The sequence below is a fragment of the Conger conger genome, chromosome 9, assembly GCF_963514075.1.
Source record: "Conger conger chromosome 9, fConCon1.1, whole genome shotgun sequence".
Classification (NCBI taxonomy): domain Eukaryota; kingdom Metazoa; phylum Chordata; class Actinopteri; order Anguilliformes; family Congridae; genus Conger; species Conger conger.
In genome coordinates this window covers 43,468,811-43,491,190 of record NC_083768.1, presented here as the reverse complement: position 1 = coordinate 43,491,190, position 22,380 = coordinate 43,468,811, and the positions used below count along the sequence as shown (strand labels likewise).

The window sequence follows — 22,380 nt, the reverse complement described above, 5'->3', positions numbered from 1 at the left end:
ACCACCACTGTGAACCTCTGTGCCATGTTTTGACTGTGTCATCGGTAGTCTGTTTACCTCAACAATAAAGCTTCACAATCAACTTCATATTTATTTGTGACTTTGTGTTTCTTCAGTCAGTCGTGTGTTATTTCTTGTTTGTGATGGGTCACTTGTGAAAAATAGCTACATTCACAAGTTTCTTAATCTGGCCATGGCACAACAATAATTAAACAAGCTAAGTCTAAATTCCATACAACAACATCCATGGGAAATATCTAGGGGCCTCATTTATAAAACGTTCCTGCAGTACATAGATATTTGATTAAAAAAAAAAAAACTTGAAATTTATGTGTGCAAAATTGGCGTTTGTGATTGATAGATAAAACCTGCATATACTAGATGTACAAACTCCTCTTTATTCATGCTAGCGAATGAAGAGTTTTGCACAAGATCAAATTTAGTATGCAATCAATCTGAATTATTGATACAGGAGAAAGAAAAAGAGCAAATAGTTATGAGGTACCATTTGAAAAAAGTTGCCCACACTGTAATCCTGCTAAATTTTTCCATATTTAGCATCACCAAGTGTAAAAAAAGATGCAGTACAATTTTCAAAGATCACTTTTTTGAACATTCAGAAATTGGTGTAAAACATTGTAATCGCCTTTCCAAGAATATAGTTTTTCATTGACGCATTATTTTAAAATTATATATTATATAGAAATATAAATGTTATATGTACAGTACTGTGCAAAAGTCTTAGGCATCCATATAACATTCTGTACAGATAAGATTCTTTCAAAAATAATTCAATGAAAGGTCCTAAATAAATGTACTATACATTTTACATAAAATTTTAGTAATTTGGCACAATAGTTAAAAACTGAATCAAATCAATATTTTTTGTGACCACCCTTCAGTGTTAAAACTGCATCACTTCTCTGAGATGAGCCAATGCTGTCCTGCAGTTCTATAAGACAATCAGCAGGGAGGTTGTTCCAAGCATGTTGGAGAACTTGCCACAGTTCATCTGCAGACTTTGGTTGGCTCCTTGCTTCTGATCTCAAACAGCCTTGATCAAGTTTTTATGTAATTGCTTACAGTAATATGTTACTTTTTTAAATTAAATACAAAAATGTCTCTGTAAAATTAAATATTTTGGAAAATGAATATTTGGAAATCTCAAATGTGTTATTTTATACTAACACACACAAAAAAATAAAAAATATATATAATGAAGTCTAGGGTGCCAAAGACTTCTGCACAGTACTGTACATGTTAGACATAATACACATTTTAAGTAAACATAGATGTTGAAAATAGATATAAATAATGAATGCAAATGTTCAGTTTCGTGATTGCCTTACTGTGCGTCAGCAAAAGATAGCCAGCAAAAAATAAAATCTAGAAAATGCTTGAATATGGATAACTGGAAGAAGCAGCAAAACTACCAAAGGTAGATCCGGTTTTTTGGGGGTTTTTTTTACTAGCAACTGCCTTTGTGATTTGTGCACTGCGTTGATTCTCAATTTCACCATACTAGCGACTGCCGCCACAGCGAACTTATTCTCAAAACTAAAAACTTATCAAGACCTGCCTAAGGAGCCGAATAGAACGAGAGAGTCTAAGTGGGTTAAGTTGCACTTGATGTCTTTGTAAACGAGTGAGCAGCATTTATTTTTTTATTTTTTTATTTTTACCGTGAAGCCATTGTTAGTCAGAAATAGTAATATTGTGATGTTGTCTCATACCTTTTACTAAGTTATTGAAGGGGAGGATGGCCCGCAGAATAATTTGCACCTGTGCCCGACAGGTCTTAGTTACGCCACTCTGTATGTTTGATTATTTTAAGATGAATAGCAGGTGATAAATGTTACACAAACACTCATGAACATGTCCATTTTATGCCAATATCTTAGCTAGAGTTCCATGTTAAGGAGCTATGTTTCATAATTTGAAAGTACTTGGAGTGAAAAGTAACTTGAGCTTTACTTCTATGATACTTTGGCACATGTACATGTATTCATATGTATAGACGAATGATGGCTTTGTATTTTGTATTTGTATCAGTCTGGCTCAGCTAGCAAGGATTCAGACAAAAAAAAACACTCCAGGTGCTTATTTTGGGTTATGATCAACACAGACCCGGCCTGTAGCCGCATGCTAGCTGGCTAGGTTGAACTACCTTTAAATTTGGCAAGCTGAAACGAATACTACATTTAAAACAACCATTTGTACATATGACCAAGTATAAGTAAAAGTAAAGCTGATGTTACTTTTAACATAAAATATCTACACACTATGAAACATTTAGCTAGTGAAGGCTAGCTAGATAGCAACGGTTCTAAGGTTTTGTTGCTTAGTCTGCAAGTATTTCGAGTAAAAGGTAACATTAGCTTTACTTGTATGATTCAGTGAAGCAATTGTTTTCCTCTGATGTAACAGAGTCCTGAAGAATACTGAAGAATATACAAACAGTGAGATATGGATTTTCAACACTGAAAAAAGTAGGATCACATGAAATGTTCAGTATCTTTATGTTTTTCATAAAAGTATCCTGCCGGGAGCGTGTCTATGTTCCCACAGCTCTATGTTCCCACAGCTCTAGGTTCAGTTGACTTCACACTCAGCAGGCTGCTTGCATGGGACCTGAAGAAATCCAGTGTATGTTTGTGCAATTTAGACACAGTACACGTTCAATTATCTATAAGTTTTTAATGAACAAGCAAACGAAATAAGAAAAAGAAAATGCACTATTTATGCAGTTCACTTAAAACTCGAAAGGGCTCTACATCAGTACTTTTCAACCTTTTATATGCCAGGACCAGGCATCTGCAAGTGCTGTCCTTTGAGGACTATTTTGACATCTAAATATATAAAGTTCAGTTTACACGATCAATAATAAACATTTAATTTTGAAAAAAAATTAAATCTTATAAATGTGGGAACATAGGGCTGTGGGAACATAGGGCTGTGGGAACATAGGGATGACCCCATCCTGCCACCATATCGATGCATTATGGTCTAACACTGTAAGGAAAACTATACATTCATACTAGTCAGATTATTTCAATCTTATTTGATCTTAATAGAATTGACATTTTCCATAGATAAGCAAAATATCACCTTGAGAATAAGTACATTTAAATATAGCATATTAACATAACTCACAAACCAGATACATATACTGTATCAAACAATGTATATTTTTTATGTTCATCCTTCCATATTAGCTGTATTGTGGTATATGATGCAATGAGATGATTCCTTATTTATTGTATTATGAATAAGCCTTAGAAATCCATAAGAGGGCTTGGAAAATGAGCAATTCTGAAGTTACATATGCGGTTTAGGGTTTTCTGACATTAGGATTAGGATAATGTACATGGTTATACATTAACAGGAGATTTGGGCTCAAATCCAACAGCTGTGACATTGACAGGTTCTCTCAGTCTGTGATTGGCTACTTAAAGGTCGGAGGGATGTATATAAACTACACTGACATGACAGTCCATCATTCAACAGGATCACCAACTAACCATGAGGTCTCTGGTCTTTATTCTGCTTCTGGGAGCCGCTGGTGAGCATCTACTCCATATTTTCATGAGTTGAAGTTTAAATGTTTGTTTGAATAATTTAGCTATACGGTATATGATTCAGGATCAACTGAAGTCGCTCTGACATCAGCAATGAATCTATCTCTCTGCAGTGGCTGAGGATGATGATAAGATTGTTGGAGGGTACGAGTGTGAGCCCCACTCCAAGCCCTGGCAGGTGTCTCTGAACTCTGGGTACCACTTCTGCGGTGGCTCCCTGGTCAACGAGAACTGGGTGGTGTCCGCTGCTCACTGCTACAAATCGTGAGTGATGCCAACAAACAAGATTATGGGAAAGCAGAGGCATTAGGACATATAGTGACAAAATATATTAATCTACACTACAGTCAGTCAGTATGAAACTATATAAACAAAATGAAGCCTACAGAAATACTATGTTGTCTGGATAGGTTGATAAATTATCCCCATTGAGCCCTTCCATAATTTATTGTTAAATATGATCCAAATTACATAAAGTGCGGCATGGTGATGCGCCTCTCTCTCCTCCAGCCGTGTTGAGGTGCGTCTGGGCGAGCACAACATCAGGAAGACCGAGGGCAATGAGCAGTTCATCCGCTCTTCCCGCGTGATCCGCCACCCCAGCTACGACTCCTGGAACATCAACAACGACATCATGCTGATCAAGCTCAGCGAGCCCGCCACCTTCAGCAGCGCCGTGCAGCCTGTGGCCCTGCCCACCAGCTGTGCCTCTGCTGGCACCATGTGCACCGTCTCTGGCTGGGGCGACACCATGACCTCCAGTGAGTGACAGTTCAACTGCCCTGCTGGCCAGTTTCAGTGGAACACAATTATATCATAACAGTGGTAAAGACTGATTGTTTATTCTCTCCATCTATCTTCCTGCTCTCTCCTCTCTCCACTCCCTCCCTCCTTTTCTCTCCCTCCCTGCAGACGATGGCACCAGACTGCAGTGCCTGGAGATCCCCATCCTGTCGGATGACGATTGTAAAAGCTCTTACCCTGGGATGATCACTCCCGCCATGTTCTGCGCTGGCTACCTGCAGGGAGGCAAGGACTCCTGCCAGGTAATGTCCATCCCGCACTAACCATCACTTCACCAACCTCAAGTTGCCTCCAGTTACAACTACATAGACTAACTGTCCCAGCTGTAACATGCAGCTATGCCAGGTTGACCAGCTTGACCAGCTTGAAAACTGAGCTGTCGAGCTGGTCATAAGCTGGTCTAGCTGGGTATGAGCTGGTCAACCAGCTAGTGCTGGCAGCTTGTCTGGTCAAAACATAGTTTGAGCTGGTCAAACCATGTCAAACTGAGAATTAGTCTGAACTGGTCAACCAGCTACCAGCTGTTTCAAAACCAAGCTTGAGAAGAAGGGGGCACTTGTGGCTCACTAACCCAAAATAACTGCCTGAATATACACTAAATTGCATGCTAATTTGAAATAAGTACTAACTGCGCTAATGTCCATGATTAGTCCTTCCTCAGTACAGTGTACAAGTCGATTTAGCCTGTGTGCGTCTCTGTAACAGGGTGACTCTGGCGGCCCTGTTGTGTGTAACGGTGAGCTCCAGGGTGTTGTGTCCTGGGGATACGGCTGTGCTGAGAGGGATCACCCCGGTGTCTACGCCAGGGTACGTATATATGTCTGTGTGTGTGTGTGTGTGTGTGTGTGTGTGTGTAGTTACGTTCATCTATATTGAAGGGATAATGGACTGTCAACTCTTAATGATGTAGCACATTTTCGTGGTTTACTAACTGGCTAAATAATTGACTAATTCTGTACTCATATTCCTCTCAAGGTCTGCCTGTTCAACGACTGGCTGACCTCCACCATGGCCAAATACTAAATCAAGCTGAAGAACTAACGCACTCCCAACCCCTACTGTGAACCTTTGCCATGCCATGACATGTCTTGACTGTGTCTTCAGTTTGCCTCAGTAATAAAGTTTCAAAGTCAGCTTTCAATTTCTATGTGCCATTGCCGTTCTTCCATCAGGAGCTTGTTCTTATTATTTGTTTATGATGGGTCACTTCTTAAAAATACAGTGCAGTCCATAAGTACTGTATTTGGACAGTGGTCCAATTTCAAATGCCCTGTGCTTCAGCAAATTGGATTTAAAATTTAACATTAAGGTCAAAGTGCAGACTGTCATCTTTTATTGACATCCATAGGAGGTGATCCCTCTCAGAATTATATCCCTTTTTATGCATAATCCTCCCATTTTAGGCCACCAAATGTAATTGGACAGTTGGCTTCTTGGCTCGATCTGATTAGTCAGATGTATTCAATTGCCTCCTTCAGCTGCTTACAGTATGGAAGTGATTCAGACTGCCCTCCTCCATGCAAAAAAACCATTATACATCAGGGGCACTGCCAATTTGCATATATTTCAAAAATGTAGTTTTCACATTTAACACTTGCATGTTACATTTATATTTGCATTTATTATTTGCATTTGTATTTATATTTAAAATGTACATTGATATTTAACATTTACATATAATATGTACACGCAGTGAGCACTTTATTAGGTTTTTATGAAACTACATTTTTTTGACTTATTGGTCTTCTGCTGCTGTAGCCTATCCAGTTAGAGGTTTGACATGCAGTGTGTTCAGAGATGCTCTTCTGTTGTAATTTGTGGTTATTTGCATGACTGTCACCTTCCTGTCAGCTTTGACCAGTCTGGCCCTTCTCCTCTGACCTTTCTCATTAACAAGGTGTTTTTGCCTGCAGAACTGCTGCTCACTGGATGTTTTTAGTTTTTTGCACCATTCTCTGCAAACCCTAGAGACTGTTGTATGTAAAAATTCCAGGAGGTCAGCCATTTCTGAGATACTCAAACCACCCTGTCTGGCACCAACAATCATTCCATGGTCAAAGTCACTTAGATCACATTTCTTCCCCATTTGGACATTTTGTCTGAAAACAGTTAAATCTCTTGACCATCTCTGCATGCCTTAGTTACTACCACATGATTGGCTGATTAAATATTTGACAAGCTGGTGTACAGGTCTACCTAATAAAGTGCTTACTGACTGTATATTTATATAATATATATATATTTTAAATAATGCATTAATTAAAAACTTTACACCTGATTTACTGCTGATTTTGAAACTATTTCTCTTGAAATGCCGAAAAAAGTAACAAATGAAAATTGTACTGCATTTCTTTGCACAATGATGAATGTGGAAAAACTAAGTAGGATTACAGTGTGTCCAACCTTTTACAACAGGCACCGCATAAATAAAACAATAAAATCAGTTCAAACAAAAAAGGTCAATGGGGTAATCTGTTCTTTGATTTTTTTGTTGTTTATTTGCTTCTTGCATAAAGTCTCCCATCTAGTGGACATGAGATGGTGAGGCTGCTACGGTCCAATTCAGAATTATTGGCACCCTTAATAAAAATGGATAAAAAAGGCTGCATATAATAAACAACATGAATAATGATCTATATGTTGAAACATATGGGAAAACTATATATTTTTATTTCAATACATTTACTCTCATGTTTTAAACTTAGTAATAAAAAATATTCTGAAAAACCACAGGTGCCAAAGGTATCGGCACCCCTAACAATTATTGTAAATAAAATCAAACAAAGTGAAATTGGAAATACAATTTTACTTAATATAGTTAATCTCAGTCTAAAGAAACAATATTGTGTCATTCTTTCACTTCCTGTTTCACTGGAGTATAAAAATGAGGAAATAATCATGCAAAATTTATTTGAGAAAAGCCAAAAAACATGCAATTCACAAGACGCAGATGGTAGTTGACCATTACGAGTCTGGTAATGGGTACAAAAAAAAACAGTTAAACATACCACTAGCACTGTAACTGTAGTTTGCGAAACCTCATTAGAATTATAACTGGAAGAGAGTGCAATGGTCAGATGAAACCAAAATTGAACGTTTTGGCCATACACACCATCAACATGTTTGACGGCAAAAGAGAAATGCATACAAAGAGAAGCACCTCATACCTACTGCAAAATATGGTGGTGGGTCATTGGTGTTTTGGAGATAGTTTGCTGCAAGTGGTCCAGGGGCACTATTTAAGATCAATTGCACAATTGTTAATTAAACAAAGTACCGGGAAATCTTGGCAGAAACCTGGTTGGCTCTGCTAGGAAGCTGAGACTTCTGCATTGGCCATCTTAGTCTCCAGACTTAAAAAACATTTACAAACCTGTGGTCTACCAAAGTGGGGGGTTCTGTATGGAAGAATCATCAAAAATCCCTCCACATGTGTACTCTAAACATATCACAAATTATAGGAAAAGACTCATGGCTGTTGTTTTCTTTGCCTGGGGATTCTGGAACCTGTTTTTTTATTTGAAAAATGTAAGACTTTCACAGTTACATAACGCGGTTTAGGGTTTTCAGACATTATGGTTAACATATATGGTAGTTCATTAACAGGAGATATGAGCTCAAATTCAACAGCTGTGACATTGACAGGTTCTCTCAGTCTGTGATTGGCTACTTAAGAGTCGGAGGGATGTATATAAACTACACTGACAGGACAGTCCATCATTCAACAGGATCACCAACTAACCATGAGGTCTCTGGTCTTTATTCTGCTTCTGGGAGCCGCTGGTGAGTATCTACTCCATATTTTCATGTGTTGAAGTTTAAATGTTTGTTTGAATAATTTAGATATACGGTATATGATTTAGGATCAACTGAAGTCTCTCTGACATCAGCAATGAATTATCTCTCTGCAGTGGCTGAGGATGATGATAAGATTGTTGGAGGGTACGAGTGTGAGCCCCACTCCAAGCCCTGGCAGGTGTCTCTGAACTCTGGGTACCACTTCTGCGGTGGCTCCCTGGTCAACGAGAACTGGGTGGTGTCCGCTGCTCACTGCTACAAATCGTGAGTGATGCCAACAAACAAGATTATGGGAAAGCAGACTTACATTAGGACATATAGTGACAACATATACTAATCTACTGTCAGTGTAGGATATAGGCATGTGCTCTACACATGGCTATATGCCAAGAAGCTAAATAAACACCCAAACGTATGTGGTCTGGATAGGTTGATAAATTGTCCCGATTGCCACCATTGAGACCAACATTTAGTGTTGAAGAGGCCAAGCTTGAGAGATTATTTTGTGATCGTATTTTTATAGTACTTTTTATATTGACTTTTTTTACAGAATACACTATAATCCAATTGTAATTTAATATAATTATTTCTTATTGTGATTAATAAGTTTTAGTATAAAGCATAAACATATTTACCACGGTAACTACGCTATAATGTTTTTATGAATGTGTTGTTTGTATACAAGGCCCCCCTGAAAAAGGCACATTGGTCTCAGTGGGATTTCCCTGAAATAATAGTTAATAAATAAGATGAAGAGGGAAAGACAATCAGTTACTTTCATCCAGAGGACATAAAGTGTACCCAATGCTGTGCATTATGCTAAATTCCTCTCTCTCTCTCCCTCTCTCTCCTCCAGCCGTGTTGAGGTGCGTCTGGGCGAGCACAACATCAGGAAGACCGAGGGCAATGAGCAGTTCATCCGCTCCTCCCGCGTGATCCGCCACCCCAGCTACGACTCCTGGAACATCAACAACGACATCATGCTGATCAAGCTCAGCGAGCCCGCCACCTTCAGCAGCGCCGTGCAGCCTGTGGCCCTGCCCACCAGCTGTGCCCCTGCTGGCACCATGTGCACCGTCTCTGGCTGGGGCGACACCATGACCTCCAGTGAGTGACAGTTCAACTGCCCTGCTGGCCGGTTTCAGTGTAATAGAACTGTGGTCTGATTTCTAAGCATGGTATAGACTGTTTTCGTCCTCCCTCAGTCTTACAACCTCCACCTCTCTCTCCTTCCATCCTCATCTCTCCTCTCTCCACTCCCTCCCTCCCTTTCTCTCCCTCCCTGCAGACGATGGCACCAGACTGCAGTGCCTGGAGATCCCCATCCTGTCGGACGACGATTGTAAAAGCGCTTACCCTGGGATGATCACTCCCGCCATGTTCTGCGCTGGCTACCTGCAGGGAGGCAAGGACTCCTGCCAGGTAACGAGCACCAGTAACCTGCCCTACCAGACACTTCAACCACAACTAACCTCAGATGAGTCCCAATTAATCCCCAGTAATTTGCATTTATCAAAAATACTATGCAGTTACCTGAACCAACCAACACTAAACTGCACAAATCCAGACTAAACGGAACTTACCTACACCCATCACTCACTGATTTGCACTAACCTGAACTAATCTGCTCTAACCCACCAAATCGTGAAAAATAACCTGTCCTTAAACAATAACTACTTCCTTCCTCAGTACTGCATCAGTGTCTTATGCCTGTGTTTTAACAGGGTGACTCTGGCGGCCCTGTTGTGTGTAACGGTGAGCTCCAGGGTGTTGTGTCCTGGGGATACGGCTGTGCTGAGAGGGATCACCCCGGTGTCTACGCCAGGGTATGTATATATGTCTGTCTGTGTGTGTGTGTGTGTGTGTGTGTACATTCATTTACATTGAAGGAATAATGTACTGCACACTTTTGTGGTTTTATATAGTCAACTCTTAATGATGTAGCACATTTTAATAGTTTTATAACAGCGACTAATATATTAATTCTCCTTCTCCTCAGGTCTGCCTCTTCAACGACTGGCTGACCTCCACCATGGCCAAATACTAAATCCAGCTGAAGAACTAATGCACTCCCAACCACCAGTGTGAACCTCTGTGCCATGTAATCCCATGACTGTGTCATCATCAGTCTGTTTACTTGAATAATAAAACTTCACAATCGGCTTAAAATGTATTTGTGTCTTCCCGTTTCTACAGTTAACAGCTCGTCATATTGCTTATTTATAATGGATCACAAAAATAACTGCATTCACAACCTTTTCAATGTGTGGCCATGGCACAACTCGAACTAAAGAAAATAAAATGCAAGCCAAGTCTAAATTCAGCACTTCAAGAGCCATCTGAAAAGACTGGTGCCTACTAAAACATTTGTTTGCACATATTCGATCATAAATTATGTGTACAACATAATCCACTTCACTGTTTTGACTTTAAAAACTTACCTGTAAACAAGTTCTTGCCCATCTCTGCAAAGTATACTTTGTGGTTGGTCAGCTGTTTTTGCAGGTATAAGACTTACGTTCCTTTGCTCACCTGTCAGGTTCAGTTGCTCTAGTCTGTCTCTAGTCTGCCATGCGCAGTTGTTTCCAAACGATTGATGCAGGAACAGAACTGAAGGGATTCACAGAGCTGAATGATTAAGCTTGTTTACCTGTGCAACATTTCACTGTCCATTTGTGATTCATAGAGAAAATGCAGATCATTTGTATTTGTATTTATGCACATAATTATATATAACATAATTTATACTCACATTTCTGTGGAATTAAATAAAGGTGGCCCCAGGACAGGAAAATCAGGGCAGAATGTTTATATGCTACGAAAGGTGATTGATTGGACCTTGAGGTTACATAACTACACAATATATTAATGATCTACTATAACAAGCGCACAGTCATCAAGCACACTGTTACATACATTGCAGAAATATATTTGTTTTAATTATTTACATCAATGTGACATTTACTATAGTAGATCAATACCGAGATGAATTTGTCAGGAGTAAAAAAACTGCCAATTTGACACATACTCATTCAAGTGACCTGCATGTTGTTTCTTGGTTTTTAATACTTTTTGTTTTTCTGCTTAATATTATATTTGCTAAAAAACAGACCTGGGTCAAATATTTTAAACGCTTTAGATGCTGGTAAAATTGAGTTTTTTAAGACAATTTTATTGTAAAATTATTTGAAATGTGATTGGTGAAATAGATGTTATAAAATCTCAGTAATCAGTGAAGGATTAAAGTTTAAGTTATTTGATCCATGTGTGATTCCAACAGAAACAGTGATAGTCTGCAATGTTAGTCAAATGAAAGGGCTATCAATTAACATGTTTATAGTAGAGATGTTTCTTATTTGTGTTGCTCCAGAATATTCCAATCATCATATGCACAAGCAGGCAGGGAAATAAAATAAAATAAAATAAAAAAAAACGAAACATTCAGCATCATTTCAGTGGTGTGATCCCCATGCATATTGACTTTGATGTTTTCCACCGATTATCTTCTCATTTATGTTGTTTTTGGTTAAAATAGCCATTCAATGTAACAACAGATATAAACATTTTCATTAAAAAAGGACTACAAAGTCTACAAACAGCTGACCTAATCCAAATGTTATTCCAAACCTCAAATATCTTCAACTATTTCAACATTGACAAGAAAAAAGGAACTGCATTCAAACCCATTGAGGCAAAATTCTTTAATACCAAATTAAAGTGAAATATAATGTCAGAGATCCTCCAGTGGATATTTCTTAGTAAAAAATGTGTCCGCGACATGTGACTTGGAAAGGCATGTCTGAAGCATTCCTCCAAGACATGACTGAAGTTCAGATAAAGGTGGGAAAACTACATCTGTGCTTCTACCCACAGCCTGTTAAAAATACACATGCTATTTGGCTGACACTTCTATCCAAATACACCTGCCCTGGTGGAATTCTGTCCTGTGCCAAACATTTATCACTGAACTGAATTATAAAAAGATTAAGGCATATTAAGATTACAAATAGAGATTACAGAAATCGTTATTCATACATATATCGATATATGTGATTCATATCAGCAAGGGCTTCAAATGTTTGTTATTCATTTTTAGCATTCGTGCATAAAGGAATTAATGTACACAAACAATACAAAAGGTTGGATCCTGATAAGGCCATGTTGTTGAAAAGTAATTATTTCCACATAAGATTCCCTGATTGCAATTCATTGACTCCTGATACATTTGAAAATGTGGAAGCACACCAAATATATGTGTGTACCAATATATTATTATTTTGCTTAATAATACATTCACAAATACATCTTCAGATTTATCCCACTGAAATTAATTATTTCTTCATGTCATTAATTTGTGTAGCCTAATTCACTGTAAAACAATTATAGAACAGCACACCCTTCAAGAAACCATGACATGAAAAATATAATGAATATATTGCATCTCCATATATAGAAAAATAACATTTTGTTGCATAAGGTGCTGGCAGGTACTCTCAGAGAGGATGGCAGTGTCACTGATTAGCATTTTTCTCATGTAACTGTTTTTAAAATGGTACAATGGGACAGCAAAGCACCACAAAAAAACACAGAATACTAATTCAAGTTGGCCTGCCTTGACAAACTGGAAAGATCTTTAATAAGGTCACACACCAATTCAGGACCAATTGAGGTTTTCAGCAAATTAGAAACCTGTTCAGATTGAATCACATGATGGTAAGAGACCATTACTTGTTTTTTGAATGATCAATTAATCCAAGGGACCCTTAAAGGAGTCAGAAGAAATGAGTAATTGCAAAGTTACATATGCGGTTTAGGGTTTTCTGACATTAGGATAATGTACATGGTTATACATTAACAGGAGATTGGGGCTCAAATCCAACAGCTGTGACATTGACAGGTTCTCTCAGTCTGTGATTGGCTACTTAAGAGTCGGAGGGATGTATATAAACTACACTGACATGACAGTGCATCATTCAACTGGATCACCAACTAACCATGAGGTCTCTGGTCTTTATCCTGCTTCTGGGAGCCGCTGGTGAGTATCTACTCCCAATTTTCATGAGTTGAAGTTTAAATGTTAATGTTTGAATAATTTAGACATACGGTCTATGATTCAGGATCAACTGAAGTCGCTCTGACATCAGCAATGAATTTATCTGTCTGCAGTGGCTGAGGATGATGATAAGATTGTTGGAGGGTACGAGTGTGAGCCCCACTCCAAGCCCTGGCAGGTGTCTCTGAACTCTGGGTACCACTTCTGCGGTGGCTCCCTGGTCAACGAGAACTGGGTGGTGTCCGCTGCTCACTGCTACAAATCGTGAGTGATGCCAAACCACAAGGCTGTGGGACAGCCTGTGTCAATTGAGAGATATCGGGACATTTTCACAGACACAGAGGAAGCCTAGTCCTAGACTAAATTATATTTTTAATGGAGATTTTCCAAACAAAACAGAAGGATTTGTAGGTCTAAGCTGTGTCTGTGAAATCGTTCCATGTTAACGTATTATAAAGAGCAGCAATGTTACATGACACTAAACATATTAAAAACATACAGAATAATATACAAATATACATATTCACATTAAAAATAGGCGGATTCAGAGCAGGGATTAAGCCCAGGCCTGGAAATTTTAGTCCAGGTCTAGACCAAACCAATAGCCTCAAATGGAAACTGTGCATTTTTAAATACCTGAGATACACTCTCTTAGAGTACAGAATTGTGTCATCAGCGTAAAGATGCAAGCTGGCATTCTGTATGTTCTGTCCAATGTTGTTGATGTAAATGATAAATCACAAAGGACCAAGAATAGAGCCCTGTTGTTCCGCCTGAAGTTATATCTGTGAGGTCTGATTTAAGTCTATCTTTTCACATAGTGTTCTGTTAGATAGATCATTATGAAAACAGTTTAGGGTATTTTGACAGGCCCCAATACATTCTAATCTCTGTGGAAGAATAGTGTGATCCATTGTGTCAAATGCTCTTTACAGATCGATAAAAATGGAAACACATTTCTGTTTCTTATCAAGTATAGTATGGATGTAATTTGTTACATTGCTGTTCATTATTCTAAATTATTGCATGGTGATGTGCCTCTCTCTCCTCCAGCCGTGTTGAGGTGCGTCTGGGCGAGCACAACATCAGGAAGACCGAGGGCAATGAGCAGTTCATCCGCTCCTCCCGCGTGATCCGCCACCCCAGCTACGACTCCTGGAACATCAACAACGACATCATGCTGATCAAGCTCAGCGAGCCCGCCACCTTCAGCAGCGCCGTGCAGCCTGTGGCCCTGCCCACCAGCTGTGCCCCTGCTGGCACCATGTGCACCGTCTCTGGCTGGGGCGACACCATGACCTCCAGTGAGTTCAACTGCCCTGCTGGCCGGTTTCAGTGTAATAGAACTGTGGTCTGATTTCTAAGCATGGTATAGACTGTTTCCGTCCTCCCTCAGTCTTACAACCTCCCCCTCTCTCTCCTTCCGTCCTCATCTCTCCTCTCTCCACTCCCTCCCTCCCTTTCTCTCCCTCCCTGCAGACGATGGCACCAGACTGCAGTGCCTGGAGATCCCCATCCTGTCGGACGACGATTGTAAAAGCGCTTACCCTGGGATGATCACCCCCGCCATGTTCTGCGCTGGCTACCTGCAGGGAGGCAAGGACTCCTGCCAGGTAACGAGCACCAGTAACCTGCCCTACCAGACACTTCAACCACAACTAACCTCAGATGAGTCCCAATTAATCCCCAGTAATTTGCATTTATCAAAAATACTATGCAGTTACCTGAACCAACCAACACTAAACTGCACTAACCTACACACATCACTCACTGATTTGCACTGACCTGTAACAATAACTACTTCCTTCCTCAGTACTGCATCAGTGTTTTATGCCTGTGTTTTAACAGGGTGACTCTGGCGGCCCTGTTGTGTGTAACGGTGAGCTCCAGGGTGTTGTGTCCTGGGGATACGGCTGTGCTGAGAGGGATCACCCCGGTGTCTATGCCAGGGTACGTCAATACCTGTGTGTGTGTGTGTGTGTGTCTGTACATTTATCTACACTCAGTGAGCACTTTATTAGGTAGACCTGTAAATGGGATAAAGGAATAATGTACTGCACACTTTTATGGTTTTATATAGTGAGCCATTAATGATATAGCACATTTTTATAGTTCATTAACATTGACCAATTCATTCATTATATATTCATATTTCTCTCCAGGTCTGCCTCTTCAACGACTGGCTGACCTCCACCATGGCCAAGTATTAAATCCAGCTGAAGAATGCTCCCAACCCCTACTGTGAACCTCTGTCCTGTCATGCCTTGACTCTGTCATCAGCAGCTGGTTTACCTCACTAATAAAGCTTCACAATCAGCTTTAATTTGTGTCTTTGTGTTTCTTCAGTGACTGTCAGGTGCAATTGCTTCAGGTTTCTAAGCTGGTCCTATATCCATATTGGTATAATATATAGTGGCACAGATATGACAAATGGAAAATAAAATGTAAAGGGGCAGTTCACCCAAAAATGAAATGAAGGTATGTTTCCACTTACTTGGACTATTATCTGTGCATCCAGATAGTTTCGCTGTAAAGCGGTGAGTTTCATAGATATAGTTTGTAGCTCAACCTGATAAAACGTACCTAGCAGGTCTATCTTCATGTGGCAAAGCACCAAAATTCTAAAACTTCAACAGCAAAGACCTTCTCCAAATATAATGGTGGAGACGAGTGGGAGTCCCCATCACATACATTTTTTTGATCTGGATTTTATCCAACATGTTTTGGTTTCAAGTTTTCTTTTCCTTTTGAATTTGAGATTTTTCGATGGAATTGCTATGGATAGTTGTGGCTTAGTTTCATAGCTTTTATATTTTGTATGTGAAGCCTGACTCTCGCCAATTTCTGAATTCGTTTTTTAATTTAGTTTCTGGTGTGTGGTTTGTCTTCGGAAAATGTCAGTTTTTCTTTGAACCCTTAACTTTGGGATTGGTGGGAGGCTTTTTTTTCATATTTGACCTTTGGTTATTGGATTTTAAAGGAAAGGAAAATCAATAAAGAGATGCATAAACTGGTTTGTGAGACCAGTTTTGGATACTTCTTCACAGAATGACCCAATTGCAAATGGGGCATTTCAGTTGAACTTTACAACCATGAAACAGATGCGAGTCTTATTCTGTGGACTGATAAATTCTATAGTGCCAGATCTTCCTTTTTATCCTGGGGCTCCTGAACCTTCATGGAGCTCTTCAGCTCTGTTCCTCCCCTGGCTCTACATAAGCCTCACCATGCCTCACTAAACTGTCCACCATCTTTCCCCTCATTTGGACTTCCCACTTTCCCAGTTAATATACTACCTGCAACCAGTCCAACCCATTTCATTGGCCATAATCTCTCAACACATTTTAGTTATATCTGTGTAGTTACACATTGCCAGCCACAGGAGGATGGGCTCCGTTCCTCCTGAGATTTCTTCCCATTGTGGTTTTGCTCCCCACTAGGGAGTTTTTCCAGCTGGCTATTTTAGAGGATCAGGTCTGGCGTTTGTTCATCTACTACAAAAGGAAACCGTTTTGGATTCAAATACTTTTCAGATAAGTGTAGAAAAGTATTTGAATCCAAAACTATTTTGTATTTGACCCAGGTCTGGCATGTAGTCAAACTTTCTAATTCATGTTGCCACCAGGACAATCGAGAGAAGAGAAAGATCTCTGAATGCTTACTGCTTGTGGCAAGACTGAATTTGTAAAATTTGTAAAATCGCCTATTATTGACACCACTCCTGGATCTTGAAGAGTTTGGTTTTCATAGCTAACTTCATCCAGCAAAGAAAAAGGGCAGGACTGGTTTATAGCCACTAATTGCATGAAACCCAGTGGTTAATAATGACAGCAACCACCATCAGTGAGAACAACAACAGAGAAGATCTGTATCCATTCATTTGCGCTTCTCAGGAACATTATGGGTCATCTCGCCTAGTTCCATCCAGCATGTTCCCCCACTAGTCTTACCTACCGGTGCTACTGAAAGCCTCTTGAGAAGGAGCTCACTTTTATTACATACTCAAACATCTATATACAGTTTATACAGTTCAGTTCATACAAAAAGAAACCCCAACAAGACGTCCACCTGTAGCTTGTCAAAAAAGAAATACTGTAAACCTGTATGTCGTGCATCTGGAGCACTGAGAGTATTTGCTGTACATTATACTGTCCGCACTGTTTTACCACAATGTCAGATGGACACAGTTCTTCCTAATACATAAAGGTTGGGCAATTTTTGTGGCGGTCAGTACCAGTTTAAGAACTTAAGAGTCCCCGTTCACCACCTTCAACGTCGGGGATTAATGCTGAGTGCTTGTGGTGGGATCACGGTAAGCCCCTCCCAAATCTCACAGAGAGGGAGAGCCGTCAATCCATATGAGGAGTGTCCAAATGTTCCAGAGTCTCAAAACATAGCAGGTGGGAGGGGGAACATTTTCAGAGGTCAATTCCGATTGGCTTATGCACACTACATGGAATGCTCAGGGCCAATCAGAAGACAGCACACTGACCGTGCACATAAGAACTAGATGACATGAGTCCTGCATCCTCCAAAATGAGAGAACCCAGACACCCGGGTTTTTAGAGCTCCAGATAGCATAAGGTGCTGGCAGGTACTCTCAGAGAGGATGGCAGTGTCACTGATTAGCATTTTTCTCATGTAACTGTTTTTAAAATGGTACAATGGGACAGCAAAGCACCACAAAAAAACACAGAATACTAATTCAAGTTGGCCTGCCTTGACAAACTGGAAAGATATTTAATAAGGTCACACACCAATTCAGGACCAATTGAGGTTTCCAGCCAATTAGAAACATGTTCAGATTGAATCACATGATGGTAAGAGACCATTACTTGTTTTTTGAATGATCAATTAATCCAAGGGACCCTTAAAGGAGTCAGAAGAAATGAGTAATTGCAAAGTTACATATGCGGTTAAGGGTTTTCTGACATTAGGATAATGTACATGGTTATACATTAACAGGAGATTGGGGCTCAAATCCAACAGCTGTGACATTGACAGGTTCTCTCAGTCTGTGATTGGCTACTTAAGAGTCGGAGGGATGTATATAAACTACACTGACATGACAGTGCATCATTCAACTGGATCACCAACTAACCATGAGGTCTCTGGTCTTTATCCTGCTTCTGGGAGCCGCTGGTGAGTATCTACTCCCAATTTTCATGAGTTGAAGTTTAAATGTTAATGTTTGAATAATTTAGACATACGGTCTATGATTCAGGATCAACTGAAGTCTCTCTGACATCAGCAATGAATTTATCTGTCTGCAGTGGCTGAGGATGATGATAAGATTGTTGGAGGGTACGAGTGTGAGCCCCACTCCAAGCCCTGGCAGGTGTCTCTGAACTCTGGGTACCACTTCTGCGGTGGCTCCCTGGTCAACGAGAACTGGGTGGTGTCCGCTGCTCACTGCTACAAATCGTGAGTGATGCCAAACCACAAGGCTGTGGGACAGCCTGTGTCAATTGAGAGATATCGGGCCATTTTCACAGACACAGAGGAAGCCTAGTCCTAGACTAAATTATATTTTTAATGGAGATTTTCCAAACAAAACAAAAGGATTTGTAGGTCTAAGCTGTGTCTGTGAAATCGTTCCATGTTAACGTATTATAAAGAGCAGCAATGTTACATGACACTAAACATATTAAAAACATACAGAATAATATACAAATATACATATTCACATTAAAAATAGGCGGATTCAGAGCAGGGATTAAGCCCAGGCCTGGAAATTTTAGTCCAGGTCTAGACCAAACCAATAGCCTCAAATGGAAACTGTGCATTTTTAAATACCTGAGATACACTCTCTTAGAGTACAGAATTGTGTCATCCGCGTAAAGATGCAAGCTGGCATTCTGTATGTTCTGTCCATTGTTGTTGATGTAAATGATAAATCACAAAGGACCAAGAATAGAGCCCTGTGGTTCCGCCTGAAGTTATATCTGTGAGGTCTGATTTAAGTCTATCTTTTCATATAGTGTTCTGTTAGATAGATCATTATGAAAACAGTTTAGGGTATTTTGACAGGCCCCAATACATTCTAATCTCTGTGGAAGAATAGTGTGATCCATTGTGTCAAATGCTCTTTACAGATCGATAAAAATGGAAACACATTTCTGTTTCTTATCAAGTATAGTATGGATGTAATTTGTTACATTGCTGTTCATTATTCTAAATTATTGCATGGTGATGTGCCTCTCTCTCCTCCAGCCGTGTTGAGGTGCGTCTGGGCGAGCACAACATCAGGAAGACCGAGGGCAATGAGCAGTTCATCCGCTCCTCCCGCGTGATCCGCCACCCCAGCTACGACTCCTGGAACATCAACAACGACATCATGCTGATCAAGCTCAGCGAGCCCGCCACCTTCAGCAGCGCCGTGCAGCCTGTGGCCCTGCCCACCAGCTGTGCCTCTGCTGGCACCATGTGCACCGTCTCTGGCTGGGGCGACACCATGACCTCCAGTGAGTGACAGTTCAACTGCCCTGCTGGCCGGTTTCAGTGTAATAGAACTGTGGTCTGATTTCTAAGCATGGTATAGACTGTTTCCGTCCTCCCTCAGTCTTACAACCTCCCCCTCTCTCTCCTTCCGTCCTCATCTCTCCTCTCTCCACTCCCTCCCTCCCTTTCTCTCCCTCCCTGCAGACGATGGCACCAGACTGCAGTGCCTGGAGATCCCCATCCTGTCGGACGACGATTGTAAAAGCTCTTACCCTGGGATGATCACCCCCGCCATGTTCTGCGCTGGCTACCTGCAGGGAGGCAAGGACTCCTGCCAGGTAACGAGCACCAGTAACCTGCCCTACCAGACACTTCAACCACAACTAACCTCAGATGAGTCCCAATTAATCCCCAGTAATTTGCATTTATCAAAAATACTATTCAGTTACCTGAACCAACCAACACTAAACTGCACTAACCTACACACATCACTCACTGATTTGCACTAACCTGTACTAACCTGTAACAATAACTACTTCCTTCCTCAGTACTGCATCAGTGTTTTATGCCTGTGTTTTAACAGGGTGACTCTGGCGGCCCTGTTGTGTGTAACGGTGAGCTCCAGGGTGTTGTGTCCTGGGGATACGGCTGTGCTGAGAGGGATCACCCCGGTGTCTACGCCAGGGTACGTCAATACCTGTGTGTGTGTGTGTGTGTGTCTGTACATTTATCTACACTCAGTGAGCACTTTATTAGGTAGACCTGTAAATGGGATAAAGGAATAATGTACTGCACACTTTTATGGTTTTATATAGTGAGCCATTAATGATATAGCACATTTTTATAGTTCATTAACATTGACCAATTAATTCATTACATATTCATATTTCTCTCCAGGTCTGCCTCTTCAACGACTGGCTGACCTCCACCATGGCCAAGTATTAAATCCAGCTGAAGAATGCTCCCAACCCCTACTGTGAACCTCTGTCCTGTCCTGTCATGCCTTGACTCTGTCATCAGCAGCTGGTTTACCTCACTAATAAAGCTTCACAATCAGCTTTAATTTGTGTCTGTGTTTCTTCAGTGACTGTCAGGTGCAATTGCTTCAGGTTTCTAAGCTGGTCCTATATCCATATTGGTATAATATATAGTGGCACAGATATGACAAATGGAAAATAAAATGTAAAGGGGCAGTTCACCCAAAAATGAAATGAAGGTATGTTTCCACTTACTTGGACTATTATCTGTGCATCCAGATAGTTTCGCTGTAAAGCGGTGAGTTTCATAGATATAGTTTGTAGCTCAACCTGATAAAACGTACCTAGCAGGTCTATCTTCATGTGGCAAAGCACCAAAATTCTAAAACTTCAACAGCAAAGACCTTCTCCAAATTTAATGGTGGAGACGAGTGGGAGTCCCCATCACATACATTTTTTTGATCTGGATTTTATCCAACATGTTTTGGTTTCAAGTTTTCTTTTCCTTTTGAATTTGAGATTTTTCGATGGAATTGCTATGGATAGTTGTGGCTTAGTTCCATAGCTTTTATATTTTGTATGTGAAGCCTGACTTTCGCCAATTTCTGAATTTTTGAACCCTTAACTTTGGGATTGGTGGGAGGCTTTTTTTCATATTTGACCTTTGGTTATTGGATTTTAAAGGAAAGGAAAATCAATAAAGAGATGCATAAACTGGTTTGTGAGACCAGTTTTGGATACTTCTTCACAGAATGACCCAATTGCAAATGGGGCATTTCAGTTGAACTTTACAACCATGAAACAGATGCGAGTCTTATTCTGTGGACTGATAAATTCTATAGTGCCAGATCTTCCTTTTTATCCTGGGGCTCCTGAACCTTCATGGAGCTCTTCAGCTCTGTTCCTCCCCTGGCTCTACATAAGCCTCACCATGCCTCACTAAACTGTCCACCATCTTTCCCCTCATTTGGACTTCCCACTTTCCCAGTTAATATACTACCTGCAACCAGTCCAACCCATTTCATTGGCCATAATCTCTCAACACATTTTAGTTATATCTGTGTAGTTACACATTGCCAGCCACAGGAGGATGGGCTCCGTTCCTCCTGAGATTTCTTCCCATTGTGGTTTTGCTCCCCACTAGGGAGTTTTTCCAGCTGGCTATTTTAGAGGATCAGGTCTGGCGTTTGTTCATCTACTACAAAAGGAAACCGTTTTGGATTCAAATACTTTTCAGATAAGCGTAGAAAAGTATTTGAATCCAAAACTATTTTGTATTTGACCCAGGTCTGGCATGTCGTCAAACTTTCTAATTCATGTTGCCACCAGGACAATCGAGAGAAGAGAAAGATCTCTGAATGCTTACTGCTTGTGGCAAAACTGAATTTGTAAAATTTGTAAAATCGCCTATTATTGACACCACTCCTGGATCTTGAAGAGTTTGGTTTTCATAGCTAACTTCATCCAGCAAAGAAAAAGGGCAGGACTGGTTTATAGCCACTAATTGCATGAAACCCAGTGGTTAATAATGACAGCAACCACCATCAGTGAGAACAACAGAGAAGATCTGTATCCATTCATTTGCGCTTCTCAGGAACATTATGGGTCATCTCGCCTAGTTCCATCCAGCATGTTTCCCCACTAGTCTTACCTACCGGTGCTACTGAAAGCCTCTTGAGAAGGAGCTCACTTTTATTACATACTCAAACATCTATATACAGTTTATACA

At 40.3% G+C, this 22,380-nt stretch overlaps 1 protein-coding gene and 1 pseudogene across 4 annotated transcripts; both read left to right on the top strand.

Moving 5' to 3' along the window:
- The first annotated feature begins 1,358 nt into the window (after positions 1-1,358).
- LOC133136414 (trypsin-1-like) lies at positions 1,359-5,491 on the top strand. 4 transcript variants are annotated; one of them, XM_061253888.1, is made up of 7 exons: positions 1,359-1,438; positions 3,508-3,562; positions 3,692-3,842; positions 4,089-4,339; positions 4,491-4,624; positions 5,088-5,189; positions 5,358-5,491. In XM_061253888.1, exons 2-7 carry the CDS (start codon positions 3,523-3,525, stop codon positions 5,403-5,405), a joined length of 726 nt encoding a protein of 241 aa, XP_061109872.1. In that variant the 5' UTR covers positions 1,359-1,438; positions 3,508-3,522; the 3' UTR covers positions 5,406-5,491. The 4 variants fall into 4 exon arrangements, with proteins under 4 accessions (XP_061109872.1, XP_061109870.1, XP_061109871.1 ...); XM_061253886.1 differs by lacking the exon at positions 1,359-1,438 and adding an exon at positions 1,553-1,610; XM_061253887.1 differs by lacking the exon at positions 1,359-1,438 and adding an exon at positions 1,568-1,645.
- Positions 5,492-8,102: 2,611 nt separating this feature from the next.
- Positions 8,103-20,666, top strand: LOC133137674 (transmembrane protease serine 9-like; annotated as a pseudogene).
- The last annotated feature ends 1,714 nt before the right edge of the window (positions 20,667-22,380 follow it).